Here is an 18126-nt window from a genome sequence, read left to right as displayed (position 1 = left end):
AGGGAGGGGCTGCACGTGTTGAATAGCCGAGCTCGAGATCTCACATATCTCGCCCGATTTGTGTTGGATCGAGCGATCCGTGTCGGATCCGCCCCGAATCAGTCCGATCCGGTGCCGTGAAGCATCGAGCTCCATCCCAGCTCCGTCATCGCTGAAAGACCACCGTTGTCGCCGAAACAAAGCTCTGATACCACTTGTGAGTGAGTGTGCGCACGAATGCGTGCGTGCATGCACGGTGCGTTGTGCGCAGGGAAGTGGAGAAGCACGAGACCGGTATGGATGGAGAAACCTCAGGAACTGACTCAAGTAAGTGAGGTGCTCCTTATTCTCATGTATATGAAAAATAAGGGTATGCACACATGTGAGCAAACGGATGGACATCGGACATCTGGCCCGAGCAAAAGCGTAGCACCTTTACCCCAACATATGGTGTCGATGTTACACATCCAAGTGACAAGATTAGAAGAAAAAATGTTGTCAGTGCAAAAAGAACTGAAAACTTTGAAGGCTCAACTATTTAACTTTGAAGGCTCAACTAAATAGGTTAAATGCAATAGTGCGCAGATTCTCAAATCTCCTGGGTAGGGCAAATATCTAGCCTAGATTAAGAGTGATGTAAATGTGGTTTGCTGATGCGACCAAGATTTTGTTTTGTATTGCTACACTAAAGTAATGTACACACTTGAATTTGAGCATGATTGTTTTTGTCTTGAAGTTATATTACAATCACAAAGCTAAAATGAATGGCGAAGCTTGGGAATGGCCATAAGTGGGTGAGCACGATTGGCAACAACACCAAAGCGCTCAGACATGTCAAGGGGGTGGTCAGGATGAAGGTGCCAATCAAAGGTGTGAACAAGGTTTACAAGTGTGGAGAGGATCAAGGGCAGGGCAAGTGGCATGCCTGGACAAATGCGTCGACCACTACCAAAGGGCAATAACTCAAAGTTTTGGCCGCGCACATCAAAGAGAGAGCCTGTCTCCGTCAAGAACCTCTCTGGGCTAAACTTCTCTGGCTCTTCCCAACTCTTAGGGTCTCGTCCAATGGCCCATACGTTTATGAGTAGTCTACACCCTTTGGGGATGCGATACCCACCCACATAGCATTCCTCGGTTGACATGTGGGGTAATAGCAATGGCACCGGGGCATGTAGCCTCATTGTCTCCTTCAGCACTGCCTTTGTGTAGACCAAGCTCCCAATCTCCTCTTCTTCAATCATCCTACTATCCCCTTTTGTCACTCCATCAAGCTCCTCTTGCATCCTCCTCATTGCCCTTGGGTTCCCCACTAGCTCTGCCATGGCCCAATCTAATGTCGTTGCCGATGTGTCAATTCCTGCACCAATTAGCTCCTGCTCACACAAACAAAACCTTGGTTAAACTAAATTTATATTCCTCCAAGCTCTGTGTGTGTGTGTGTGTGTGAGAGAGAGAGAGAGAAATCGTGTGAGTGTGTGAGAGAGAGAGAGTGTGTGTGTAAAGAGTTTGATGTTAGTATGTCCCAGGTATGTCCCAACAATTTTGGATTCATTAGTTTTGAGGGAACCCGAAGGAGATGCTGAGATGCTGTTTGGGAACAAAGGAAAATGGTAAATGTTTGCTCCAAGGGACAATTGTTGTGAGTTTGATCAATAGTTAAGTTTTGCTTGGAAGTTAAGGGAGAAATAAATAGTTTTCATAAATCAAGCGAAAGTGAATACTTTCATATGAATAATAAAAGCCAAGTAAACATACTGGGTCCAAGTCGGATTCATTAATTAATTTGTTGAAAAGATTTCCACTATATCTTAACTTTTTAGACGCCCTACTTGTCCTCACCTCCCCCTCCCCGGTCTGCATCTGCTTACAGGTAAATACGCCATTGAAGCGTTTTTGGCAGAGCTGCCAAAAGGAGCGGTCACCTGCGTCTGGTAAGCGTTTGTAGAGGCGTGCGAACTCGAGCATGATTCTTGACAGATCCATCGCTTGCTCGCACGCGCTGCCTTGTCCAAACATTGCTACAGCAATACATTGCCAGTCTGGTATTGGGTGCGCGCAACCATGCAGCCATGAAGTATGCTCGGGAAGACAGAGATGCGTAGGGCAGCATTCGCCTTGCGCCAAGGGGAGCATGGTGCAGAGGGAGACAAAGAGAGCCAGACATCGCGCACCACAACATTCCCCTTGGAACTGTCCCTTCCCTTCTCTCTGCTGGGGGCGCCATCTGCCGCGCAGGCTCCCTCTCATGGCATCTCTGCACAACTTGCCCATGCAGACCCTTCCAGCACGACCCCATCCCTTCTCTATGTTGCGGGCGCCATCTGGCGCGCAGGCTCCCATCTCTGCAGAACTTCCCCATGCACAGCCTTCCAGCACAAGCGCAGGCTCAACACACCAAGAATCTCTCCCTCGCTCACTGGAGTCCTGACGCACGGCAACACAGCCGCCTCTCTCTCTCTCTCTCTCTCTCTCTCTGCCAATCTCTCTCCTCCACGTGATGGCTGCGCGTTTTTTCCCTCAGAGTTGGTTGAGCATCTTAGGAGATTCTATCTAATGTGTCCTGCTTTCCAAAATTAGGGACACATATTTGGGTGCAAGTTCGTAAGACACGTTCTTGTTTAGTTCTTTGTTGGCACTGCCTGCCGGCAACCAAATTGTGTACACATTTTTTAGACATTCTTTTAAAGTTTTTAGGCTATTATTGTTTAGGTTTGCTAATAAAAATAACGTATCTTTCTCTCCATCTCTCTCTCGTCTGCACTCTCTCTAACAACAAGTAGTGTTGTTGTCTATGCGTTAGTGTCGACTTGTTTGCATATGAAATGCTTTGCGCTAGCGCGCTCTAGAACCTTCTGATTTTTCAGACGGATGGCACATTCATACACTCTCACTCCCTCTCTCTCTCTCTCTCTCTCTCTCTCTCTCTCTCTCATAGAATCAGCTCTCTCCCCCATTGAGCTGCATTCATACACGTGTGTGTGTGGGCGCGGGCGCGCACGTGTAGAAGAAGTGGGAGGGGTGGTTGCACATGGTTACAATGCAGAGGTTTGAACGAGAGCGCTAGGCTTTCCAACAAGGCTGTAGCCCTAGGTGCAGCCCTCTTAGGCTGCGAGGCGAACTGCAGAGATACTATGAGCAGCAAGGCAAGCGGACGTACACAAGAGGATTTAGAAATTTTCTCGTGTAGGAAAATGAAGTCTTTTCCAATGTTTTCCATACAATGAATAACATCATGTGCTTCTGCTCGAGAGGCACCGCGTACCTAGCTAGGTACGATCCGGGGCAGGGGACCCCCACGAGTAAGACACAATGTGGGAATTCTTATGAGAATTTGTCCAAAACTTCTTGTGGTAGGGTGCATGCAGGGCACAAAGGGAGGATGACGAAGGCCTGAGGATGGGGCGGCAACTGAGGCGCATGCGAAGAGCAAAAGGGGAAGGGTATTGTTAATCGTAGGCCCGATGGCAGACGCAAAGGTTGAAATCGAATGGAGGGCAGTTTGCACAGCAGGGGAAGACAAAGGGGTGGATAAGATGGCAGGCGATGGACAGAGAGAGAAGTTTTTTTAAAGCAGATGCTATAGCGGCCCTAGCTGAAGATCCTCTCATCAATAGGGTAATGCGTCAGTTATTTCTCAAGGTGTCGCCTGCTCTACGACAATGTCATTTCCGGCTAGTCCTTGTCCTCACAAGAAGATATAGAAATTTTCTCATGTAGGAAAAGGGAGTTTTTTCCAATGTTTTTCATACAATGAATCACATCATGAGCTTCTACTCGAGAGGCATCGCATACGTAGCTAGGTACGATTGGGGGCAGGGACTGCCGGCCCCCCCACCGGGCCGGCAGTCCCCTGCCCCCAATCGTACCTACCTACATATGCAGTGCCCTTGATCCCTGCCCCCACCGGGCCGGCCGTCCCCTGCCCCCAATCGCACCTAGCTAGGTATGCGGTGCCTCCCTCATAGAAGCTCATGATGTTGAGGTAAGTCACAATGTGGGAATTATTGTGAGAATTTGTCCAAAGCTTCTTGTGCCTACAGATGGACGTTGTGCTGCTCTACGAGAGCTGCTACTTGCAGTGGCTAGCGTAGGTAGGAGTGAAGAGAACGGGCTGCAAGCAAGGTTGGGAAACGAGGGTAGGGAAGCAGGTGTGGCACTTGGCAAAGGCACCGATGCAACGAGGGTGGGAGGTTAATCTGAATGGATTCTTCCTAATAAATATGACTTAGAGCAAGGTAATGTCTGTTCAATAAGACTTCATAATGTTGCAAAGCCCCACTCACTCATGGTTTTAAGCTTTACTCAAAAAGTCCTTAGAGAACAAGGGTTTAAGGAGTGCATTCATAGATTCACTAGAGGTCCCCAATTTGTAGAGGTCCCCACTTTTAGTTTGGGGTGAATTAAAGGGAATGTGAGTAGAGGCTTTGAGGGAAAAGAGGGGTGGGGGGGGGCACTTGGCGGGGAGAGAGAGAGAGAGAGAGAGAGAGAGAGAGAGAGAAGAGAGAAGAAGAAGAGAATTTTAACGTCGTGGGAAATATCCAACGAGGAGAGTTACTCAAGGCCTGTTATGACAGAGAGGGAAAGAGAGAGAGCTTGGCACGTGGTGGAGAGAGAGAGAGAGAGAGAGAGAGAGAGAGAGAGAGAGAGAGAGAGAGAGAGAGAGAGATTCCGTAGGCCCAGATGAGCCTAAGGGAAGCAACCTTCGAACAACGCAGGCGTTGGGACCAGCATTGCGTGCAGCAGAACCGGCAGGGCCTGGGGGGCAAGACGTGATGAGGAGGAGCTACAGGGGTCGGGGGTGAGAATGCAAGAGCGCAGGCGCAGAACGGAAGGGGGGTGGAGCAGGCAGAACGGAAGGGGGGCGAAGGTGGCTGTTGTTGTCATCTGGTAGGAGAGGAATCGGAGGAGGCGACAAGTGAGGACGCTCACGATGGAGCTGGAGGACCTGCTGTCCGTGGCCGTGCAAGTAGTAGGGCTCGACCAACCATGTCAAAGCACACGAGAGCGCAGAGGGAAGAGAGAGGATTTTTTTTTTTAATGGTGGACGCGAGGGGGGGAGGAGGATCTAGCAAGATTCCGTATAATTAGACTGTAGACCGAGTATGTGGTCGCAATGTGGTTGCAATCTTGGCAGCAGGACACATTAATTAGAATGTGGGAAGATGCTTCTCTAAAAGGCTGGATAAGAAAATGGGAGGGCAAGGCACGTAGAGAGAGAGGGAGAGAGAAAAAAAAATATGCCGCGTGTCGCGATAGAGAGAGACAGTGTGTGTGCGCCCAGGATTGGAGGCCTCATATGGGGAAAAGGGATTGCGTGCACGCACGGATGCAAAGGAGGTAGGGCATGGAAGGGTGGCAGTGCGCGCGCACTGTGTGTGTGTCTGTGTTGCAGGCAGGCATTGCGTGTTCTGGAGCTGCCCCATGCACGCACGGATGCAAGGCAGGTAGGGTGTGGAGGGTGGCACTGCGGGCGCAGTGTGTGTGTACTCTCAGTTGCAGGCAGGGATTGCGTATTGTGGAGTTGCCCCATGCACGCACGGATGCAACGCAGGTAGAGTGTGGGGGGTGGCAGTCCGAGCGTAGGGAGAAGAGCTTGGTGGAGCTGTCCAAGATCTCCATGCAGAGAGTGGCACACGTAGCAAGGGGAGACGGCGCACACCGAGCTGCATACTGAGGGTGGCGCGGGCACCAAGGGGAGACGACGCGTGCACCGGGTGCAATGGAGACAACACTTAAACTCGAAGGGAATCTCCGGAGGAAATTAATTAATGAAAGTATGTTAGACCCAATGTGTCCCTAATTTTGGAAAGCAGGACACATTAGATAGAATCTCCTAAGATGCTCAACCAACTCTGAGGGAAAAAACGCGCAGCCATCACGTGGAGGAGAGAGATTGGCAGAGAGAGAGAGAGAGAGGCGGCTGTGTTGCCGTGTGTCAGGACTCCAGTGAGCGAGGGAGAGATTCTTGGTGTGTTGAGCCTGCGCTTGTGCTGGAAGGCTGTGCATGGGGAAGTTCTGCAGAGATGGGAGCGTGCGCGCCAGATGGCGCCCGCAACAGAGAGAAGGGATGGGGTCGTGTTGGAAGGGTCTCCATGGGCAAGTTGTGCAGAGATGCCATGAGAGGGAGCCTGCGCGGCAGATGGCGCCCCCAGTAGAGAGAAGGGAAGGGACAGTTCCAAGGGGAATGTTGTGGTGCGCGATGTCTGTCTCTCTCTGTCTCCCTCTGCACCATGCTCCCCTTGGCGCAAGGCGAATGCTGCCCTGCGCATCTCTGTCTTCCCGAGCATACTCCATGGCTGCATGGTTGCGCGCACCCAATACCAGACTGGCATTGTATTGCTGTAGCAATGTTTGGACAAGGCAACGCACACGAGCAAGCGATGGATCTGTCAAGAATCGTGCTCGAGTTCGCACGCCTCTACAAACGCTTACCAGACGCAGGTGACCGCTCCTTTTGGCAGCTCTGCCAAAAACACTTCAATGGCGTATTTACCTGTAAGCAAATGCAGGCCGGGGAGGGGGAGGGGAGGACAAGTAGGGCGTGTGCACCAGCTCCAGCTGAGCGATCGTCTAAAAAGTTAAGATATAGTGAGAATCTTTCCAACAAATTAATTAATGAATCCGACTTTGACCCGGTATGTCTACATAGTATAGTATGATGTGAAGTATTGAATCATTGAGAAAGAAAGTCGTGCCAATTTTACTTATGGCTTGAATTAAAAGGTATCTCTGACATCAAAAGAAAAGTCGATGAAGGCAAGGATCTGAGCACTTGGAAGAGAGAGAGAGAGAGAGAGCAAAGAGAAAAAAAGAGGGAGCGATTTCTTTTAATGTGAATCGAATCGTGTGTGTGTGTGTGTGAGAGAGAGAGAGAGAGAGAGAGAGCCTCCTGGACCAGACCTGATCGTGTGCGTGTGTGTGTGTGTGAGAGAGAGAGAGAGAGAGAGAGAACCTCCTAGACCAGACCTGATCACGTGGTCATAGATTTCCATCGCAGGCTCGAGATGCGTAGACCCTCAATACTAAGTAACACCTATATATATATATATATATATATATACATACCTAGATGAATCCAGGATAAGCCCAGATTCACCCTTAAAGGAAAGTGCAAGGTATAGACCCATGGTAGTCACCCACAAGACAATATAACCATCAGCTCCATCATGCAAAAGTAACACCTATATTTGAGAGGGGAGGGTATTGGGATCAACGGCGATGAAGTTCAAGCACGAAAGCCGAGGAGATCGGAGCCGCAAGAGTCAAATCAAAAACTAAACTTGGACGGGCCCTAAACTTGGACAACCTGGGGAATGCATGTCACGTCATAATATAAGATCATAAAAACGATTGTGCATACATGATGCACACGTAGATGAGGCAAGTGACCTTGTACAGGACCAAGAAGGAGATCCTCAAAGACTCCAAGTACTTCTATGATCAGGTGCACTTGTGGGAAAATGAAATTGATATTGAGATAGTTGAGCTTGAAGACGGGAGCAACAAAGGGTACTATTATCTGGAAAGGCTCCAAACTGAGATCGACAAATGTGCTGGGATGTAAAAGTCTTTTGTTTGATTCACTGCTACCTGATGCTATGTATATGTTTTTGATTTTTCCCTAGAGCTATGTATCCCTAGTAACTCTGGTTTCCCCCAGCAGCTATGTATCCTTGGTATCTCTGGTTCCCCCCAACACTCTACGTATTCCTGGACTATGTCTCTGGGCCTTGATGATGTGTTGTAATTTTTTGATCTTCTAATACAAATTCACTGCGCTTATGGTTTTAAAATTTAAAAAAAACAACATAATATGAGAAAGCTAGAAAAGAAAGGAACGGGAAGGGCATACCATCATAATAGTCTTGGCCCTGTTTGCGTCAAGGTTGTCGAGCAAGACATCCAAGATGACTTGGGGCGATCCTAGGGGGCGTTGTTGACGTTCATGGATGAGCTTGGAGATGAGGGTATCGAAACCCGTGTGAACCTCATCCAAAGCAACCTTAGTCTTACGATCCAAGAATTCTAAGGCCGGAATGAAGTCACCGATTATGGGTATGTGGAAGAGCTCGGTCATGCGGTGCACCAGCATTTGCATGTCAATGCCAAGCTTCTCATCGCCTACCTCTGCCAACGACTTGCCCAGCAACATCTTACACGTGATAGACTCTGATAGGGTGGCTATGGCTTGGGTGACGTTCACAGGGTCGCCGATCTGGCGTTCGATCCTGCGCACCAGTGTGATAATTTCGCTCTTGCGCGAGGTCTGGAATTCGTTCACACGCCGTGTAGTGAAGAGCTGCATGCTGCAGAGCCTGCGTGCTTGCCGCCACTCCTCGCCGAAGGGCGCCATCGCGATGCCTGCGCACTGGCCAAAGCAGAGGCGCCGCGTGATTTCCATGGACGGCCGGCTGGCGAAGACTTTATCGTTGTGGCCGCTGAGACAAGCTTTGGCCAAATCGCAGTCTGAAACCAAGATGGTGGGAGCGGCGCCCAGCTTCAAGAACACGATCGGCCCATACTTCTTGCTCAGCCTCGCCATCGCCCTGTGCGGAAGCTCCCCCCCCACTAGCTTCAGTAAATTGCCTATCACCGGTAAACCCCATGGCCCGGGCGGTAACCGGCTCCTTCCCCTTCGTATCACCTCGCTTGCCATCCATACCACCGTAACGACCAATGCTGCCGCTACTGCCGCCCCACCAGCTCCACCTGTCGATCGCAGTGCTACCTCCATGCCTCAGGATTCTAAAGCTTCAGTGGCATCGTTGTGTGTGTGTTTGTTTTGGGGGTTGGGGGGGGGGGGGGGGGAAGGGAGAGAGAGAGAGAGAGAGAGAGAGAGAGAGAGAGTGAGTTACGTTGACCTCACTGCCTTCGTGCTTTCCTTGTGGTATGAATAAAAATCAGTGAAATGTGGTCTCACTATAACTTAAATCGTTTAATAATATGTAGCAGACAAGTTCCTTGAAAGCAAAGATCCTACTAGTACTCACTTCGGTATCTAGGCATGGCCTACTACTCGGTCTATTCACATAAACCCAATTAATTTCTCATGAAGATTCTCATCGAATCTTTGAATCCAAAATCAAAAGAAGTTTCCCCCAACTCTGTGTGTGTGTGTGTGTGTGTGTGTCTCTTTGCCAGCGCCATCACACGGACTCTCTCTCTCTCTCTCTCTCTCTCACACACACACACACACACACAAGGCGCCTCTATCTAACTTCGCCTTAGTCCTATCAAATGGTACCTAAACCTCTTCACAAGGGCTTCGCTTCACCACATGATTGCGAGATGAGGGCTACCATCGCCAGCCCTTGTTGCTCTGCTTTCTCCCTACTGGCTCTACTTTTCCACTTCGGAGAGAGACAGAGAGCCGATGCCTATGCAGTTGCAAACCGCCTCCCTCTACTAGTGTACCGCTAAGCACCTGACAACTCCTTCTGCCCACCCATTCCATTTTCTTTGCTCCATTCTGTCGATGCACGATCTCCCCCTGCACTAGTGGCATTCGTAGCCCAAAGTCGTCCCCTTCCCCCACCATCCCCTGTTGCACCTCCGCTGCAAACAAACACACGAGAGCGAGAGAGAGAGAGAGAGAGAGAGAGAGAGAGAGAGAGAGAGAGAGAGAGAGAGAGAGAGAGAGATTCTACTCTTTCGCGACTTGCCCATCTCAATGTGGCCCAATTGTCCACAGCTACTGGTTGCACCATAGAGGTAGTGCCTCTATGGGCATCTAAGAGAGAGAGAGAGAGAGCAACTACCACTCCCTCCTGCGAACGTGTCCTCTAAGCGACGCTCTCCTTGATGATCATCTCCCTGCTACGTGCTCACCATGCCAAGCTTCCCATCCTTAATATCTTCTTGGAACCAACCGTACTGCCCTCGTTCCCCAGCCACTTTCCTGGCAAGTCACATCACCGCTCTCCATTTACCTCTTAAAGACAACTTTGGCTTAAAATTGAAGGATTTCCATAAGAAGATCTCTCTCTCTCTCTCTCTCTCTCTCTCTCTCTATGTGCCATCTGCCCCTCTTTTTTGCCTCAAAGCCATACAAGAATCAAGCAGATTCCACTTAATGCGACCCTTAGAAAGATTGGCAGCACCCACTAGCTCAACTTAAACAAAAACCATTTCTTCAAAGAATCCCTCACCTCAATCGCAAGGGACTCTCCTGGTGTGGACACCAATCCACTTAAGATGGCTAGTTTAGGTGCTTTTTTGCACCTTGCTACCCCTTCGATATTCCCCCCTATGGGAGGTTACCCTTATAAAGGGTGCATTGTAAAGGTATCCTAGTGATGGTAAGGTTTAACGTGGATGTGTAATTCCTCCCCTTTTACCGATGTCGGTTTCTCGTCCATACTATCGTCTTCCCCCTCCCCCCCCCCTTCCCTCTGCCACATATTTGGCTCTCTGTCTCTATGCACCTTGACCTAAAGCTACATGCTCCTAGCTACCTCTGAGGGGACTGCATTTGTGACCCTTATGGAATGGTGACTTGTCGGATCGTGCATGTTATGATGGGAGATATTACTCATTGCGCGTCATCATGATTCAACCTCGACCTGCTTCTATTTAAAGAGGTGAGGCCGCTTTTTGCCCCTCACTTAGCCTTGATTGTGTTTTAGTGTGGGTATTTGAAAGAGAGGAGTGTGCTTGTTGATGCTTACTATATGCATATGGAGCTCATGGAGCAACCTTCGCAGGTTTGTGGAACTATCTTGCTTAATTTCTTTTTGCACTGTATCACTTTGATCTCTATACTGCCCTCTGTTGAAAGGGTTACTCTGTTGTGTTGTAAGCACTCCTACTTTGCTTCACTTAAGAATTTGGGTAGGAACACACAAATGGTTGATTTATTACAGTTGATATGGGTGTATCTTTACTATTAGGCGGTACATAATGTGGAAAGATAAAGTTGGTTTAAAAAAAATATCCCTACTTTGTTGCTATTGTTTACTATCTAGAAGGTGCCTGGTGATTTGGTGAAGTGGGCTTGATAGAGCCTTTGTATGTTGTGGATAGGCCCGAGAATCTATATACCATCACCTTTTAGAGGTGGCTCACAGTGGCATTAGGGAATTTCGGAGGTCATTTGGAGGGCCTTCTAAGAAAATGTATTTTTTGCACTCTCTCTCTAGAAAAAATGGCAAATAATAGAGCTGGGTCTTTCATAGTAAAAGTTCAAAAAGTGTACTTTAAGTAGATTCCTTACTCTTCTGAACATTCGTTCGTAGTGATTGAGGGATAATCCTCTTTTCAGTTGCATTGAATGAACCTCGTCAATATGGAGGGAATGAGGTTAACATGGAGGGACGAAGGCGAAGCCGCTATTCACTTTCCATTAAACCTGCACATTTGGCTAATGGCGCACTCCTCAAATGGCACAAATGTTACCCAGAAACGAGCCAAATATCACCTTCACATTGATTTGGACAATGAGTACCAACCATTGATTCAGCGTAGTAAAACAAACACACATATACCTCCCGCTTCCATAGACACGCTCAGAGCTCAGGGAGCTAAACACATAGATATCTAGACGAGAGGCTCTCTCTACCCTAAGAATCCAATGACTAATGCGTCTCCACCGTTTGTCAATCCTACAAGCTTATTGACCTTTGCTGGTGATGGAGAAAAGGGCCTTCTGGGTTATTGTAAATCTCTTACAAGAGAAGCTGAAACTTACAAGGGCATTCTCCAAGCTCAACAATGTGAGATTGTTCGCCTTTCACATTTACATTCTACAGACCAGGTTACCATTTTGCAACATAAAACAGAGGTACAAGAACTGAAAGGAAAGGTGCGAAGTTGTCAAATGAAGGACACCATCTTGGGTGGTCGTATCCGAAAGAAGAAATTGCGCAATCTTGAAACATTGCAGGTTGCATCGGGAGGTCTCAAGGAAAGAATCCGAGCATTAAGGTGATGCTTCTAGGTTGGCTACATTGTCTTAGTTAAGTAATCTTTTTATTTTTTCTTGTTATGCATTGTTTTCATGTGCCTAAATAGTGTTAGTGAAGCAAATTTTCTGTTATTTACTTATGCATTGTCTTCATGTAGAGATTCAATCTATCCTGACAAGGAAAACATTGACCCCAAAGCCAATATAGGAAAGAGATTGAAGCCACTTATAAGTAAAAGCCTGGCAGCAGATATAGTACATGACAAGAAGTTTAAGGTCCTACAACGAAATGTAGTGGACCGCTTTATTTCAAAGAACTCAGTGCCTGCAAAAGAGATACAAGGCACACTTGATTCACTTGGTGTAAGCAAAAGAGGATATTCGGCTATCCAAAAGTCTGTCTCATCCATCTTTGTTAAGAAGGGTATAAAATCCAAACTTCTACCATCAGCCTCAAGTATTTGGAAAGAGAGGCTTCAGCTTAACGAAGCACAGGGAGACTATCTTGGTAGCCCTTTCATATTAAAGCAACTTACAGTGGCCATGGAGCAAACATGTCATATGATGAGTTCAATAATATTTTTATGGACCTGTGGATATTACAAAAGAGAATGGTGGAGTTTTACAACATCACATTTGAAGAGTCACGAGGGGTATTACATTTTGTGTTAAAACTGGATGAGTGTGAGCTTGTTAAAGAGAAAAAGCTAGAGCATGTTACTATTACTTTAATGAATAGAGCCCTCTCAAAGTGTCCCAGTGATGATCCTTTATATTTTAGTGTTCAATCAGAATCTAACATATGGTGGCTTGGTGCGTTTGAGGTAAGCGAGATTCTCAGGTAAGCTCAAATGTTCACATCTACTTAAGTCTCATTTATTTTGTGTTGCAGGTAAAGAAAGAAGATCATGAGATTCTATATTGGGTGTTCCATCGAACTAATATTCCGGAGGTGATTGATCGACAGACTAACCAGGGAGAGGTACTACGTCTAGATGGAAGGGGAGACTTTCAAGTTCAGTGGCATCTTGCAGGTGACCTCAAAACATTAAAGTGCATGTATAATTGTGGAATGGGTGCAATGGCAAAGTCGCCGTGTTTGTTCTGCATGGAGCCTGCAAAGGTCATGGACCCAAAGTGGTGGAGAAAATCTCCAACACGTCACATTGAGGATCCTGCTTTTTGACCGGTTTTGAAAATACCACTTGTGAATGTCCACATTTGTACAATGCATACCCTTTGTAGAATTGTGGAGAAATTGGTCTACTTATATATCGGGTTTGCTTGGAAGATTAAGAACTCGGCAGAACGACAAGTAGCCCTGCAATGCTTAGAAATGGTACTGTCGGATATGGGGCTTCATGGTGGCAATGTGAAAATCCAGCGGGATGAAAAGAGATCAACTGCTGAGAAGAATGTCCCATGCAAACCATCCATCGGTGGGGTGAAGGCACGGAGGTTTTTATCTAAACCCCAAGGTACAAGAGATCCGAAGCTAACAAAACATGGAAAAATATATAACACATCTTATGTTAGCAAGGTAGAGTATCTCTTGTACCTTGGGGTTTTAATCTAAACCCCAAGGTACAAGAGATCCGAAGCTAACAAAACATGGAAAAATATATAACACATCTTATGTTAGCAAGGTAGAGTATCAGAGCTGGAAAAAGCTACATATTGCAGTCAAAGACCAAGAACCAACTACTCGTAACGCGAAGGCTGAGGTTTGGCAATCAATAGACATCCTATTTTTGATGTGCGACAAAGATGACTGGTCACAAGGTGATATGAACAAGTTCAAGGAGAATCTCAACCTTCTGAAAAAATCATTCAAGACAGCATGGACAGACACCCAGATTACTCACTACATGGTATTATCGTGTATTTCATTCTCTCTTATGTGCAAATATGTGAGTGTAAAACATTCTAACTAATCTGTTTTCATATCCAGCACATCATCTTCAATCATTTACCATATTTTATACAAAATTATGGGAACCCGGCAATATGGAATACCCAAGGGATGGAAAAGTCTCATTACATGGCGAGAAATGCTTATTTCAGGCACACATGACATGGTGGCTCTCGAATCAAGGCTAACAGTTTGAGAGAACTATTTGAATGGTTCTATCGTAGAATCATTCATCGAATGCAGGCAAAAGAAGTCTTGGAAAATTTAGCAACAGCACAAGCCATCAGACATTTACAACAACAAAAAGTTAAAAGATCAATGGCATACAACAACTTCGGAGCTCGTGAAAGTCAACGAAGGTGGAGAGAGACAATGGTGTATGTGAATCACAAGTGGAGAAAGATACTCTGAGTGGATGACATTGTACAAAATTTATGTAATACATGATCTTATACAATTGCTACTTGAAGTGTATCAAGATTTTGAAGGTTCAATTTTGTTTTTTCGCATGTCACCCTTGTAACGAATCATGAGATGTTTGCCATACTCTAAAAGTTCATCTGGGTTTTGTCTACCAAGAGCTAGTGCCATTGCTGTGTAGGTGTAGTAATACACTGCCCGACCACCTGTATAGCCAGGGCAGTAACCAAAACAATATCTAGCAAACACATTTGTCCACAAGAATGACTTTATCTGCACTTTTGGGCAGCACGGGTCCACCCAAGAAGCATGATAGTGTCTTGAATGTGTAAGTTGCTATTGAACCCTCTTGTGACATGGAATTGTGAAAAACTACTATCGGCGACTCGCAAAGCTTTGAAAGGTACTGCGCTAGGGCCGCATCCCTTCCACGATACTCTCGAGTCCGCCGCCGATGGAAGTCATCCTCGTCAACAATCCAAGACTGCACATATCATGTCAGAAGTGACACAAAGAGAGAGAGAGAGAGAGAGAGAGAGAGAGAGAGAGAGAGAGAGAGAGAGAGAGAGAGAGAGTTACCATGAAGCTCTCATCCTGCAGAAAGAGGTTTTCTTGCCACAGGTCTACAGATGTAGTTGACCCCTGACCTGAATGGTTAAACCAATCCTCCACTTCTTTGTTACGTGTTGATGGTCTTAGGCTTTGTCTTATTGCTTGGAAGGTGGCTTCATCAGGTAGTGTCTCCTTGTATTTTTCAGCTTTCTCAAAGAATCTTTGGAGGCATTCCATTGGATTGCTGGATGTTTCCATTGCCTCATCATCACTACTATCCTCTGAAACAAATCCACTCCTCTCCTCTTGGACTCTAGAAATAATAGCCAGGGAGAAATCCTCCCTTAAATAAAAGATGCTTTGCACATCATGTAAGAAGATATAGGTCCTGTCTCCAATCCTGAAGTCAGACACAGTAGGCAACATCATCTGAGCATGCTTCTCAGTGAAGTTACTGACATCCAATGGAAGTTTGATTTCTGTGGTTTTCACAGAGAGCATCTTACTTCTTTGTACTTCAATTGCCTCAACCTCAAGGTCGACTGTATCTTCAACCTCCTCGACTTCTTGTATATGAGTTGTCTCCTTGCATTCTTCATCTGGTGCTGCATCCTGCTCCTCTAACACCTCATCAGGATTCTGCATGAGGAATCCAAACAGGCTGTTCAAGTAAATCATAAAGCCAAAGGCTTCCTGAATGAGTTTGCATTCTTTTTGGTGCAAAGGGCAGGCTGAATGTCGGCAAGAAGGTGGTAATTCCCTATACTTCTTCAGTCCCTGTCCCTTTCCACCACAGTCATTTAAATGCACAAGAGTCATAGTGGGCAGAACAACCCTCCCTACCTGCACCATCACTTCAAACTTATCTCTGTAGGACTGCAAGAAATTACTGCACTGAGCTAACAGGTCTTCAATGTCAAACTTTGGATTAAACATAGAATGAACTAGATCAAACTTGTCCCCAGCACCACAAGATGCTGCAAAATCAAACAGCCTCTCATCAGTTGCAGCTGGGTCTTCCAGAGAAGACACATCCTCTTTGGCTTTACATTTAGTTGCACAGGGACTACTTTCTGGCACATCTGCATCATCTGAGAAGTCTATATTCCTCTTTCTTGTATTTTTCTTGACAAGTACTATACAAGGTGAGGGAGCCTTGTAGGGTGAGGGATCCTCTTGGCCTGGTGACCTCTCTGATTGATCTTCACCAATTGACTCTTCTTCAGATATGTCCTGACAAAAGTCAACAGTTCTTTTGGTAGAAACATTAAGCAACTGAGCCTGCAAAGGTTGAAATCCTGGCACAAGCTCTGGGTCTGGTTTCAGCCTCTTCTGCCTACTGGACCTTAATCCTATTCATCAGGAAACATGACAAGTCTCACTCTCTCTCTCTCTCTCTCTCTCTCTCTCTCTCTCTCTCTCTCTCTCTCTCCAAAGAACATTAAAAAAATACACATAGACTCTGTGTGTGTGTGTGTGTGTGTGTGTGTGTCTTTGTACTAAAGGCGCGCAAGGACGACAACATACTTTTTGCAACTCTCTACGCGCGCCTTAAGTACAATTGAGAGAGAGAGAGAGAGAGAGAGAGAGAGAGAGAGAGAGAGAGAGAGAGAGAGAGAGAGAGAGAGAGAGAGAGAGAGAGAGTCATAACTATACTATAGGCGCGTGGAGAGAGCTGCAGCCAATGTTTGGTTGGCTCTGCGCGTCGTTAGTAACGAGGACAGAGAGGGGAGGGAGAGAGAGAGTGTGTATGTCTCTGTGTGTGTGTCTGTGTGTATGTGTGTGTGTGTGTGTGTGTGTGTGTGTGTCTGTCTATGGAAGTATGTGTTGAGGTGTGTGTGTGTTGAACAACAGTATGGGTTTTTCTTTGTTTACACACACACACACACACACACACACAATTTGTACCAACTGTTGGAAATACAGAGAGAAAGAGTGAGAGATCACCTTTTGTTGGTGGGGTTTGCAGAAACTGCAAGGGAGGTGTCTCCTCCATTGCTTTTTTTCTGTCAAAATGACTCTGTCTCTCTCCCTCTCTCTCTCTCTCTGAGAGTAAGGAGTCCCTCTCTCTATCTCTCTCTCAATCTGTCTCTCTCTCTCTCCTTCTCTCTTTCTATGGTTCTCTCTCTCTCTCTCTCTCTCTCTGTCTCTCTATCACTCTCTCTCTCTCTATCACTCTCTGGCAGTAATGAGGCTCTCTCTCTCTCGCTCTCTCGCTCTCTCTCTCTCTCTCTCTCTCTCTCTCTCTCTCTTTAAATCACACTTATAACGGATACACATGGCGGCGCCCCACGTGTTACTATAAAATAGAGTATAATTGCATGTTGCCGCACGTGCGGTCATTATTGAGACCGTATACTTTTGTACGTCATATATAGAGGTCATGAGAGAGAAAAACCACACCTCGTGAAAGAGAGTGAGTGAAAGAGAGAGAGAGAGAGAGAGAGAGAGAGAGAGAGAGAGAGAGAGAGAGAGAGAGAGAGAGAAAGAGTCGTCGTCTGCGTCTCCGACAGCAAGCCGACCCATCTTAGACATAACGAAGGTCTGCGTCCTCAGGAGGTTTGGCCCTCTCTCTCTCTCCCTCTGCTTCTGAAATTTCCCTCTGCCTTTGCCTCTATCTCTCTCTCTCTATTTCTGTCACAGTATATTGCATATCTAGCTCTGTCTTAACAAACAACACACACATACAATCACAAACACAACACACACACACACACACACACACACACACACACACACTCACACTCACAGACACACAAATAAAACATACACAAACACACACACACACACACACAGAAACAGACAAATATAACATACACACAAACACACAGAGACACAAATATAACATACACACCAAAGACACACACACTCACAAACCCAGAGACACACAAATCTAACATACACACACAAACACACACAGATACAAACAAATATAACATACACACAAACACACAGAGACACAAATATAACATACACACACACACACATACAGAGACACACACACACTCACACACACACACACACAAATATAACTTACACACACACAAAAATACAGACACACATACACACACACACACATAGAGCCTCTCTCTCTCTCTCTCTCTCTCTCTCTCTCTCTCTCTCTCTCTCTCTCTCTCTCTCTCTCTCTCTACTAAAGGCGCACGTAGAGAGGCATAACCGGTGTGCATGTCTCTATGCGCGCCGTTAGTACTGTGCATCGACCAGTGTATGTGTGAGTGTTATAGAGAGAGGATGTAAGGCGGGGGAAAGAGAGAGAGAGAGAGAGTGAGTCTTTCTTTTACCTTATACTAATGGCGCGCGGAGGTGTTTTTTGAGGTCAAAACATGCTCCACGCGCTCCT

General features: G+C 46.6%; 1 protein-coding gene across 1 annotated transcript; it reads right to left on the bottom strand.

Moving 5' to 3' along the window:
* Positions 1–626: 626 nt before the first annotated feature.
* LOC147446142 (cytochrome P450 71AU50-like) lies at positions 627–8767 on the bottom strand. The gene is made up of 2 exons (XM_086526175.1): positions 7832–8767; positions 627–1352 (listed from the first exon to the last, which is right to left on the bottom strand). Exons 1-2 carry the CDS (start codon positions 8711–8713, stop codon positions 735–737), a joined length of 1500 nt encoding a protein of 499 aa, XP_086382301.1. The 5' UTR covers positions 8714–8767; the 3' UTR covers positions 627–734.
* Positions 8768–18126: the final 9359 nt, after the last annotated feature.

Source organism: Adiantum capillus-veneris, chromosome 12 (genome assembly GCF_014529385.1).
Source record: "Adiantum capillus-veneris isolate H3 chromosome 12, ASM1452938v2, whole genome shotgun sequence".
Lineage (NCBI taxonomy): Eukaryota > Viridiplantae > Streptophyta > Polypodiopsida > Polypodiales > Pteridaceae > Adiantum > Adiantum capillus-veneris.
This window is presented reverse-complemented; position numbering and strand designations above follow the sequence as displayed.